We start from the raw sequence: 13,214 nt of genomic DNA, 5'->3' as shown, positions 1-13,214 counted from the left end.
ATGGAAGTAAAATCAAATTTACTATTATAAAATTAAAACTACCTTTCAAAATATAGGGGCCCAAACGCAAAAGGTGTAAGTAATATGTTGGTCGGTTTTTAGTGAAGTGTATTTAAATATTCTACAGTAATCAAACTTTCTTACAGTCATTTTAAGCTGATTTTTCCATCCAACAGAAAACATATAGTAATTTGTGGAAGATTGGCTAGTTTTTTGGCCCCCATATGATTTGTTAGGATTGAAAAATTGCTGAGAAACTTTAAAGCCGTTTGACTTAAAAGTCATTTACACCGATTTGCTTCTATCCACTTCAATTGAGATTGAAGAGATTTTTATGTTCTGTATGAAGTACGGAGCTAATAAGTTATAACTACATTTCGCTATCTTATTCGTGACAAAACATAGTTTTTCATTCATTGGATATAAATCATCGTTTTTTGTCCCGGGATGTCCCGGGATGGACACTCTACTTGGAACACTTGTGACATGTGACAACGTTGTTTCCAGCGAAGTGAAAATTCGTGTTGCGGCTGCAAATAGGGCCTTTCACGGCCTAGGTCCCACAACATGCAAAGGGAAACGGAAATGCACTGTATAAAACGTTGATTTTTCCGGTGGTTCTCTACTGGCACAAAGCGTGGACGTTGGAAGACGCGGACTGGTAAGCTTTATCTGTTCAAGCGGAAAGTGCTGCAGACAATACTCGGTGGGAAACTAGAGAATGGTGTGTGACGCAGACGCATGAATCACGAGTTATATCATGTGTATAAAGATACGAATTGAGCGTGAAAATTACGGAAGACTTCAGTACGTTGGTCACTTAGTACTAGAGGGTCTTGTTTCCCGGGCTCGAAAAAATCCCGGGATCCGGGATTTTATTTTTCACAATCCCGGGAAATCCCGGGATCCCGGGATTAAATCAAATTTTTCTAAAATGGCCAAAAATCGGCCGGCGCAGGATTCTGAAGCAAAGTTTAGCTGTATAGAGTAGCTTCGAAATAACGTAATCTGATTTTTATGGATCAGTTGAAATTTAATCACCAAAAAATAACACCATTCTTCATTTACCAATATAATTGAAATCTTCCTGCCATTTTAAGGTGAAACAGCTTGGAATCAACTTCTAAGATTGCATTAAAACTTCAAAGCCACAAATCTCGCGAAGAAAGCATCCCACAACAGTGCACTTTTAATTTTGGCTTTGTGCACTAACAGAAAGCTTAAAATAAGAAGACCAGGGACGTTTACCAACTATTTCTCCAGTTTTGTGCCTTTGAAAACGTGAGTAGGGGGAGAAGTCGGCCATTGTGCCGGCCATCTTTGGACTCCGAAATGTTTCACCTTAAGAGTTGACACAATTGCTGCCAGCATGTCATACCAGGATAATAAGGTAGAAAAATTTACCACCAAAGCATGAAGATGACATTTATATTTAAAAACAAAAACGTTTCTAAAATTTTGTTTCTAGTTATTAAGTTTTATTTTGTTAGGTTTTGAAATTGAATTGGAAATTACGTTACAAGCGTACCAGAAAGATTATACAAATTCAAACGCAAAACCCCACATAACCTCAATAAAATCCTTATATAGCGAGCTAAAAGCAATAACAAATAAACATCCATGCATTAACAGTGACCAGAACAACATGCCGTTTGTTTTGAACCATAATTTGATAATTACATACAAGTATTTTCTAGTGCAATATACAATTTCGGGAAATCCCGGGATTTTCTAAAATATCCCGGGATTCGGGATTTTTGAGATCCCGGGATTTCCCGGGATTTTTGTCCCGGGATTCCCGGGACAAGACCCTCTACTTAGTACGAATGTCGAAGAAATTGTGAAAATAATATTCAGCAGGAAATCAGGTAGATGTAGGAGACTTAGTGGATGACCACGAATACGCTGCTGGCTGTACCCAGTAGAAAAGGATCTGGCGACCCTAAACGTTCGGGGCAACTGGCGAAGTATAGCCCAAGACCGACGAAGATGGAGCTCTATCATACGCCCGGCAATGGCGTGACGCTACGCTGTAGCCATGAAGGTACAAGGTTGGTATACAGTGATCTCTTACGGTGGAATCATTAGATATGAGAAAATTGTTTGCTTAAGTTTTTTTAGATATCCATTCTCTACAAAGTCTACGACTAGCTGACACTCACCTGCCCACAGTACCGAATCAGATCTACTGAGCACCACAGCATCGCGAACCATAGCACGTAGTACTCCGGAAGAAAACTGTTGAAGTACTGGTTCAGGAACAAACACAGGGGTCCTATCAGGCCCCAATCCAGGTATTCCATCTCACTCTTGGTCATGTGGGCAACCTAAAACAAATGTCAAAGTTGATCATTTGCGCTTATTCCGATCTAAGGTTATGTACTTACCACTAACCGGTTGGTCACCTTGGCGGTGATCATCCCGAACGCCATGATGTACAGCGCTGGGTAGTTTTCGTAGATGTGGTCGGTGGACTTTTGTGAGATGACGTACGCCGGTACCACAACGAAGAGGAACGGTATGATGGGCGAGAGGACGCTGGTTCCCTGTTCGGTTGTCCCATCCGGAGGCATCCGAGGCATGTCGACGAGAAAAGAGGTGGAAATTGGAAAATTAGTAAAATGGCCAATTCTCCTTACAGTCGAGAATGGAAGGGAGAAGTTTGAAAATTAATGTCTTGATATCTATGTACAGTATGGAGGGACCGAAGACAGGTCTGGATGATAACATTAATTTTCAAACTCACGAGAAACAATGAACATGAAACGAAGTGAACTAAGGTGAGGGAGTATGGGGTTTTTACGTTAGGATATAGGAAAATCAGTGAGGAAATGGAAGACGCTATTATTTATGGAGGAGAGGTATTGTTGCTAGTTAGTAGTGATAAAGTGTTGGTGAGTATATTTTTGAATTTCAAATCCTATTCATTGCTTTCTTTACTACTAAGCATTTACCACGCTACCTTTGCCAAGTGTACAACAAAACTAACAAGACAGTTACAACAAACACGCACACACAACACAAAACATCAGATTGATCTTAACTTCCTTCAAATATACAACTATGATATTTTCCTAGTTAGTTAATACCAAGACATGTAATTTCCGTGCCAATTTTGTTTTGCCAATGGATCCATTGTTAAGAAATATGTTAGTTTTAAAACATTTCAGGTGATATGTATTGCGATGACTCATGAAGCTGTAAATGAATGGAATATGTGATTATTGTCTTATAGATAAAATGATGATTGCTCAAATTGAACTGGGTGCCATCAAGTATCAAAACTAGTTTAGCTGTTCACAAATCTATAAATAGGAGAACCTCTATTATTGAGTTGCCTCAATAGCGTATTTGCTACTCGATTCCAGTAAAGAGATGATAAGACTCGTGTAGCTCCCAGTAAAGGTATCGAAAAATAACTGCACTATCTAAAAAATACCAACGCAAGATTATTTTTAGCTAATGCTAACTCGATATAAAGTGTTGATAGACTCACACTCAAATCTCAATTAATATGCTCTCCCGTGAGAGCAAACTCATTAGAGATCTGCTTCGCAAATCTCACGCTTGAGATTTCGATGCAAAATCACTCAATCAACTCAAACTGTAAAAAATGATTCAGTCGCAAAACCCGTCAAAAAACTCGTAAAACCCGAATGCAGTTGTTGACGTTAGAAAGGATTACTATAATTTTACTGTGGACTGTGGAAATACGAGACAATGAGTCAAAAAGGTGAGCCAACTCATCCATGATTTTTTGACTGCTGAATTGCGTGATTGATAACTCATGCATGAAAAATATCAAGAGTGAGTTATGAGAAAATGAGTTTTTCACAACACTGGATGTGACAAAGATTTGCAACTACATAAGAAGTCATGTGGTTCTCGCAAAATCCGAGAAAGCCAGTTTTGAACAGATGTTCTCAAAACTTCTAACTTTGATATTATTTGATGACAACTTTTTTTGATTTTTGAAGGTGCATTATTCTCAGTGTGTATAATTAGGTTAAAATGATTGCAAGTTGAGGTCCTCCGGATTTTTTTTTTTGCAGTTGATTCTGTACATGATTTTATGTGTCCCAATCGAGGCCTGCAAACTATTTATAAGTATCATTTGTATTAGTCAATCTGCCAAATAATTGAGTTAGGTTAAATTATGTGCATAAAACATCGGAAAGTTCTAAAAAAACATTGAGCCATCTCTGAACTTCTCGAAGTAAGGCCCTTCAAATCTACATGCATAGAGGATGCAAAGTAAGTGAACTTCCGACGGTAGTCGAATGAACTAAATTTAATAACTTTTAAAAGTGCCTTATGAATACATACCCTAAAGAAAACCTTTCTAACTATTTTTGACATCATGTTGAAAACGTTGCATTTGTCGCGTAATAATTCAAAGGGATCAATCCTCAACCCGTTGATTCTTAGAAAATTCGATGTAAATATTGTTCACCACATTTTCAATGTCTATTTCTCAATATTTGAATCAATCAATGTGATTTTTGCATTCGTACATCGTGCGGCAGGTACGATTATACTCTATGCTCAGGGAAGTCAAGGAAATTTCCATTATGAATAGATCCTGGACCGACCGGGAATCGAATAAGATTTTGATAAATCTTTATCGTCTTTGTGGAAATAATGCAATGAAATTTTGCAATTCTCAATTCGTTTTTTCTCAGTACGACGGATTGAACTTACATTCTTAATTATACGCGGTCGTTGAGGAAATTTCATAAAATTTCGTGAATACGTTTTACGGCGTGTGATTGGAGTGAAGTGTGAAAAAGTACAAAGATTTTCCATAGTGAAAATAAGTGCTCGGCGAAGTCACACAGGGGGATGTGAAAAAACTTGTAGGGGAAGGGGTGGTAAAATGAACACCTTAAGGAAATCATCTTGTTTCTGATAGAAAAACGAGGAATTTGTTTAGTTCTATCGCACAACATCAAAAATAGGGATGTAATCTATAGCAGCGACATGGATTCAGACTAAAATAGCTAAATTTTAACATATTTTCATCGCTATCAAAAAGCGATGCAAATGTTCATTTTACCTGCACTATGTGGGTAAAATGAACAGCGATTGGTGGTAAGATGAACACCATGCAAAAAACGTGAGCAAAACAAATATTTCTGAAAATTTTCATTGCTCCTACGAAAATACATCCATTAATGATTGTAACCCATTCAAAAAGAATTCTGAAGATATCAGATTTGACATCATATCATAACGATATTAACCTCACTGAAAAACCTCAAGTCTTCCGAGCTAAAAGTTACGTCACTTCTAATTTTCAAAGGTGGTTTTCTAAAAACTTAGATTTCGTTTATAATTTTACTTCAATAGACCTACGTATCAACTTGAACACTCAGATTAATGCTCTAAATCGTCCATGCGTGATAAAAATTCATCGAAATTTGTTTTTTCTCGGTAAAAGGCACGGTGTTCATTCTACCACCCCTGTTCATTTTACCACCACTTCCCCTATCATAAAGTGGTGTGGCTCAGTCGATCGCTAAGCATTTCTCTCAAATCGTGTTCGTCCATGCGATTTCGGTGAAAAAGTGCAAAGTAAATAATTGAACTGAAGCTATTTATCGAAATATAGTAGATTTATTGCATTTTTGTTGTACAATTGTACGAATAATAATAGCTTTCTCAAAATTACACTTGGGAAATAAATATATGGTGCAGGTTTGAATATTCACCGTAGTAGAACATTTTAATACGACGAATATTAGCGCTTACGACGAAGTAGAATGAAACCCTATTGTCATCTTTTTCAATCTTCAACTTGAAAGGTAGGATCAAAATCTAATGATTGATTTGGGCGGAATTTTCACAGCATTTCAGACACAGTTTGTATTTTAAAACATATAATTTAGAGTAGTTTTTTCACGAATTCAAAAGTTCTATTTGGGACTAAAATGATTTCTTAAACTTCACAGTACTAACATATAAAATCGATTTTTTTTTCTTTATCTTGCATAAACTTGGTCAGTTCTCAACCTATTTTGATGATTCTACCACGTTTAGATCAGGCATCTAGTATAGTTTTTAGAAAATTGTGGATGAAAACTGGCGTAGTTTTCAATAGGGCCAGTCGCGGCCAAAAAAGGATACTCGACTGCAAATACATTGAATAAATCTAAAACTTTGGGTAAATCATTACATGATGGACACTTAGATACAAATATTCTATCCTGCGCAGCTTAAGACCATATAGGACCATTGCGGCCACATGGTCATCTGATACAGGTTCCGATAAGGAACCTAAGGGGACACTTAGGGAACTTTACATATGGGTAGCGTTTGACGGCTTAAAGTCAATTATGTTTTTATCTCTAAGGAAGTAGACACGGCGCCATAGATCATTAACAGGACATGGCCTCTCCGGATTTTCCGAAATCGGTTCCGGTAGGCTTCAAATGGGACATTTATAGCGAAAAGTCTATAGCAGAGTATTGTTTGAGACGACTCCAAATTTGCATTTGCATATCATGTGGCAAGCACAAAAATGCTATTTGACATGGGAAGTGTGATTCCCTCGGAGAACATGTTTTATAATGGTTACCCGGCAGCCAAAATGTTTGATGAAACTAGACAACGAATAGCAATCTGCTGATGCAAATTCTGGAACATTTCTCAATGTAGCTAGAATATTAAGAACTCTTTTGGACACTGTCTCAGGCGTTAGCTTCTGATCAATTTAAGATAATTGGGCTTAGTATCAATTTTCCGGAAACGGTCCAGAAGTGTTTTTTTTTTTGCTTAAATATCCTTTGTTTTTTGGATGATTTATATATCAGTTTATTTTAGAATTTACCACAAAAATGGAACTAGTTTTCTAGAGATTTTTTGATGAATTCACATATGACTCTTCCAAAGAGTTTCATAAAACTCAATCAAAAAACGTCCGTTAATTATTTAAGGAGTTCTATCAGATATTTTTCTTATTTTCTATTCTAAAAGTCTTTTTAATACAATATAATAAAAGCCTCATGAATACAATATGACATATCATGTGTTTCGAGTCGTCACAATACTCTGCTACCGGCAAGTCTATAAGTGTCCTAATGGAACCGAAATCAGAAAATTCAAATAAAGCCATGTCCTGTTATTGATATATGGCACCATGTTCTTCTTGGCATTTACGTCCTTACTGGGACAGAGCCTGCTTCTCAGCGTAGTGTTCTTATGAGCCCTTCCACAGTTATTAACTGAGAGGTTTCTTTGCCAAAGGTGTGACAGGTACGATGATACTCTATGCCCAGGGAAGTCAAGGAAATTTCCATTACGAAAAGATCCTAGACCGACCGGGATTCGAACCCAGGCACCTTCAGCATGGCTTTGCTTTGTAGCCGCGGACTATAACCACTCGGCTAAAGAAGGCCCCCATGTCTATCTACTTATAGATAAAAAATAATGAACTTTAAGTCTCAGAATGCTATCAGTATTTGAGGGCTTCGTGGTCGTGCGGGTTATGTCGTCAGGCATTTGGCTGCATCTTGTCATGGAATGTGACTTTGATTATCGCTTCAGTCCGATAAACTTTTCGTGAGGAAGGTTTTTCGACTATGTCATTGGGCATTGTATGCAGACGGGGTTGATGGCTACCGCTTCTGCTTCATAAGCAGAAGGTCATGGGTTCAATCCCAGGCCCGTCCTTTTCCTCGTACTTTGTAGTTGTATATCTCTCACTTGCTTCTACCTTCCACTCTTAATGTATCACACTCAAACTATTCGTTCATAGCAAACACTAGAACCAGATACGGACAAGAAACCGTTTCCCTAACACTTCCATTCTTCTACGTGCACGCCTTCCTTCGTCTGATCCATAGGCAGTCTGCTAACTACAAAAGCAAACATCTCTGCCATGCCTTTCCCCCAATCCATACACTCCGCATGAACTGGCGTAGATGCAGTCGGACTCCACGATCTACAGTGGGCCAGTATAAGTGCAACATCATTTCCTCTCCCTTCCCCACATTGGTCTGCATTCTGACGTGGCAGGCACCATTGCACACTGGTCCAGGAAGCTAATTTAGGCGGACATGAGGTTTTCGTCAAGATTTATTGATTTTAGAGCCATAGTTTCTTCTGAGAATATGTTCAGAATTTTTAGTACTACAAAATGTACGGATCAACAAATTGTTTACGGTGATCGCAAAAGTGACTTATACGCCAACTTTTTTTATTTTAACGAATCGTAAGTTGGTATGTTCAGCAAAGTTGTAGCAAATGATCATAGAAACAACTTTGCCGAACAAACTTTTTCTCGGTTTTGCTTAAGAGCCGAGATAATTAAGTATTTTTATTAAAAAATCGTTTTTTGCTCCTAAGTGTTTTATTTTTTAGTTTAATTGGCCTACTATGTTCTACAAAGTTTTCATATTTATCATTTTCTACAACTTTGCTGAACATACCAAAGTTGTATTTCTTATGATTTTTATGTTATTTGAGATTTCATCTTAAAATTAGCTACTTTGTATGCCTTGTATCTCAACTATGAGCACCTCAAAAAAATATATCTTTCCACCAAATGATTTTGCAGTCTTCGAGTACATGTGAGCAAAATTTGGAGAAGATGATATTTTTCTATCTCGTTTAAAATCGATTTTACTAATAGACGATATGAGATAAATCCATAATTATTGAATATTCATACATGTTCAACTCACAAAAGTCATGGCTACCTAAGTACATCAAACCAAAGGTAACAAGTGTATTTATGTAGAAAGATAAAGTACATCGTTTTTCAGTTGTTTTCGACTAACTTGGAAGCTTCTGCATGAAATTTATCGTCTTTTCCTCTACCATTATATAATCTATTCCTAAGCAAGATCATCCGGTTGGAAGTCAACATAAGCTGTATAACATACATATACAACATTTACAGTCCGATTGAATTCTGTGGCATGATTTTCCCAGAATCTTCTGATGGATTCCATGTTTCATGTTTTTCTTTGGTAATGCAGCATGCCGGACAACACCACTTGCGTGCAATAGTTGTAGGCGTATCAGTAAGTGTAACAGCATTCTAAAGGATCGCCACGAAAACCCCTCAAAAGAAGGTTGGGGCTGAGACTGAACGAACCTCTTCCAGCTGGTAGGAACTCAAATGGTCGTAACACGACACGCCGTTTTTTACGGGAAGTAGATATTGTGTATTTCTTTCACTACTGGACTGCGGAGTGCGGCCTTATAAGTGCGAAAGTGTGAATAAAAGTGCGGGATTGCATTGACTCCTGTTGGTGTCTTCAGAGCACTTATTTCTCGAATAACGAAGAATAAGTCCCCCGAAGACACCTACCCGATTTGATTGAATTGCGCACTTTTGTTAGCGTTTTCGCACTTGTAAAAACTTCTGCAATAGTTTACTGGTGAAAAAAATGCGCAATACAGTAGCAGAAACAATGGGACTTGACCAACACCTCATTTTTCGGATCACAATCATTTTAAAAGTAGCCAACTTTAATCGGGAGATTAAGGAGGAGGCATTTGATCAGTATTTGTCAAAAACGTAGTGTTAGTATCACCAGTTCCACGATTGATACGTACTCTCTCCAATGGTGCAAAAACTACTTTCGCATGGAGTGATGTTGTCCGGCATGCCGCCGAAGAAGCATATGAAATGCGGAATAAATCCATCAGTAGATTCTGGGAAAATCATGCCACAGAATTCAATCGGACTGTAAATTTTGTATATGTATTTTATACGGCTTTTGTTGACTTCCAACCGGATGATGTTGCTTAGGAATAGATTAAATACTGGTAGAGGAAAAGACGATAAATTTCTTGCAGAAGCTTCCAAGTTAGTCGAAAACAACTGAAAAACGATTTACTTTATCTTTCTACATAAATACACGTGTTACCTTTGGTTTGATGTGCTTAGGTAGCCATGACTTTTGTGAGTTGAACATGTATGAATATTCAATAATTATGGATTTATCTCATATCGTCTATTAGTAAAATCGATTTTAAACGAGATAGAAAAATATCATCTTCTCCAAATTTTGCTCACATGTACTCAAAAGACTGCAAAATCATTTGGTGGAAAGACATATTTTTTTGAGGTGCCCATAGTTGAGATACAAGGCATACAAAATAGCTAATTTTAAGATGAAAAACTCAAATAACATGAAAACCATAAGAAATACAACTTTGGTATGTTCAGCAAAGTTGTAGGAAATGATAAGTATAAAAACTTTGTAGAACATAGTAGGCCAATAAAACTAAAAAATTAAATACTTAAGAGCAAAAAACGATTTTTTAATAAAAATACTTAATTATCTCGGCTCTTAAGCAAAACCAAGAAAAAGTTTGTTCGGCAAAGTTGTTTCTATGATCATTTGCTACAACTTTGCTGAACATACCAACTTACGATTCGTTAAAATAAAAAAAGTTGGCGTATAAGTCACTTTTGCGATCACCGTAAACAATTTTTTGATCCGTACATTTTGTAGTACTAAAAATTCTGAACATATTCTCAGAAGAAACTATGGCTCTAAAATCAATAAATCTTGACGAAAACCTCATGTCCGCCTAAATTAGCTTCCTGGACCAGTGTGCATTGTTGCCTAAAAATAGAAGACCACCAGCACTCATACACTGAGGGTATCTGTTCCAAGCAGTCATCTGGTTGGTTCCTTGTGTAAGTGCAGCTGATCTGGCGATACTGGAGTAGCATCCACGGGCAGCCAATCAAGCTCAAGCTCTATGTCATTGGGCATTGCATGCTAGTCCGTTGTCTAGTGCGGACATAAGGACATAACTGGAATATTAAGAGGCAGGATCCGTCATTGATTTCGGAATTTTCAAAAGCAGTTTTTTCGTTCAAAATCAAGAAAAGTCACTGGAAAATGTGTTCACTGTATTCTATTCTCCAACCGAAACACAGAGAACATATTTCCATCGAATAATATTTAGTTTTTAGCTGCCTTAGCTACCGGAAATCGGGTCCTATTATGAAACTACGCCAGTTTTTAAAAATAACTTTCTGAAAACTATATTACATTCCTGATTTAACCGTGGTGAAATCATCAAAACCGGTTGACAATTGGCAAAGGTATTGCAAATAAAAGAAAAAAGTTGGAACTATTTTCTATGTTGGGACTGTAAAGGTTAAGAAAACTTTCAAGTTCACTTAACTCAATTAACAGTGAAAAGGCTTGAGTCATTTTTTAGCCTAGTGGCTATACAGCAAATCCATGCTGTAGTTGGCTTGGATCAATTATCGGCCTAGGATCTTTGAAAAACGGACATTTTCCTGGGCATATTTCATAAGCTCCAATAGTATTTCAAAATGGCACTTTCCAAGCTCGTAGATTTTAAGATCGAATTCCATATAATTTTTGGATGATAAAGTCCATCCATGTTCAATTCAATGAGTTTTATGTCAAATTTATAATTTGGTATTTGCTTCTCTAATAATTTTGGCAAAGATTTCGTGAGGATTGCATATGGTCAGAATCCAGCCCGGGCTTCTTTTAAAATTCGGCCCTGAAACCTGTTAGTAGCTTGTCCAGAACTTAATGTTCTCATAATTGTGTCACAAATATTCATTGGATTTTGACATCCTGGCAAGAATTTGAAAATTCTGGCCAGAATATTCTTAGAATGAAGCTATAAATTTGCAAGAATCTCCGTCAGAACCTCACCAAGACTTATTTTAAGTTTCCGTTCTAGAATCTGGAAAAGTCCGTTCACCCAAATTTTCTTAGACAATTCTTTAAATATTGTGTAAGAACTTTTCTAAGGATAGTGTCCCGGATTTATTTTTTGTCAACAATATTTGTTTGAACTTTCATCTATTTAAAGGCATAGAAAGTTATTGGATAGATTTCCTTAGTTCTTTATTGATTTATATTTGACTTTATCTAGGTCTTATTGAATATCTTTTCAATCAAGCGTTTGAACATTTGAAAACTAAAGCAAACTTAGGAGGATCGTGCAATAATGTAAAGAATCTTCAGAACAAATAAAAACCTGAAATTGAAAAATCTTAAGTTGTAATGTATAAAAATTCAAGTTGGTAGAGCAGCAGAATGGCCAAATATGAGAAGGGTCTTCAAGCTGGAACCGCGAGCCGTACGTTGGGCCGGCCTGTTCTAGAGAGTTTTCGGATGATGAAGAATACCTGTTGAACTCCAATGTTCATCCCGCTCAATTTCAAAAGTATATTTGGTCGGCGTTAAGTCAGAATGGATCAAGTCAAATTATCAAGACCCTTTGACACCAGTGTCGTAAATTCTTAAATAATCCATATAGTCAATACCGAAATCAGTGGCATTACGATAGCTTGAAAATTAAGGTTTCGCAGGGTCAGGGCATTGAAGACCAGAAAAAATGCGTTCAGTCAGAGTGGACCAAGTGAAAATCTTGAATACCGACCAATGTATACCGGTAAGCGGATTTTAGAACATTCCATACATACACCATAAAACTACCATAAACTTCTATCGGACTTTGAAATTGACTAAAAAAACATGCAATAATCAATCAGTTTAGTGCTTTTCAACACTTGGTCCGCTCTGTCTGCACAGAATTTGTTGCTGTTTCTGACCAACCATCCGAATATGGTAAATGGTCAAAAATCAAAATCAAATGCATCGAATTAAGTAATATTTATAAATTTCTATTGATGGATAAGAAGAAGAATGATTCGATGTCGAAAAATCTGACAAATCTCCTGAAATGTTTTTCATTTCCTCACATTCCTCAGCGCGCTGATCATTTTTGCTATTATGGTAATAAGCACTTGGTCCACTCTGACTGCACGATTTTATCGATTTTTATTGATCATCCAAAGTAAATTTGTTACACATCTCTCGCAGTTTACAGCATTCATCAAATCTGGTCGAAGTGAAATGGAGGTAAGATAATTTCGCATCTAATTAGAGAATAATCCAATTTTCTCAAGTTTTATACTTGGTCCCCTCTGACTTAACGCCGACCATTTGGCATATTTCCGAATGTTTTGTGTATAATAAATACGCAGTATAATTCGAACTTTTTTAAGTCGCATTCTAACGACTGAGCATTAAATTGCCTGAATTCGCTGACATTTGTAACAAAAATGATCCAACCGAAATTGTTCCTCAATTTTTTATCAGCGGCTGTTACGATATTTTCTACGTCGATAACAAGCCTTGAATCGGGAGCAAAATCTGGACCGCAACGCGGAATTACTTATTCGTACATTTGCCTCA

At 37.0% G+C, this 13,214-nt stretch overlaps 1 protein-coding gene across 5 annotated transcripts in view; it reads right to left on the bottom strand.

Annotated features, from left to right (window-relative positions):
• Positions 1–13,214, bottom strand: part of LOC5564361 (cholinephosphotransferase 1) — a 79,324-nt gene that overhangs the window by 19,547 nt on the left and 46,563 nt on the right. For all 5 annotated transcript variants that reach the window (XM_021852088.1, XM_021852089.1, XM_021852090.1 and 2 more), the window contains 2 exons: positions 2,388–2,546; positions 2,163–2,327 (listed from right to left, as the gene is read on the bottom strand). In XM_021852088.1, the coding sequence (XP_021707780.1) occupies positions 2,163–2,327; positions 2,388–2,546 (324 nt within the window). The remainder of the gene's footprint in view (positions 1–2,162; positions 2,328–2,387; positions 2,547–13,214) is intronic.

The sequence above is a fragment of the Aedes aegypti genome, chromosome 3 (assembly GCF_002204515.2).
Source record: "Aedes aegypti strain LVP_AGWG chromosome 3, AaegL5.0 Primary Assembly, whole genome shotgun sequence".
NCBI classification, from domain to species: Eukaryota; Metazoa; Arthropoda; class Insecta; order Diptera; family Culicidae; genus Aedes; species Aedes aegypti.
The sequence above is the reverse complement of the archived record's forward strand: the minus strand, read 5'-3'. Positions and strand labels throughout refer to the sequence as shown.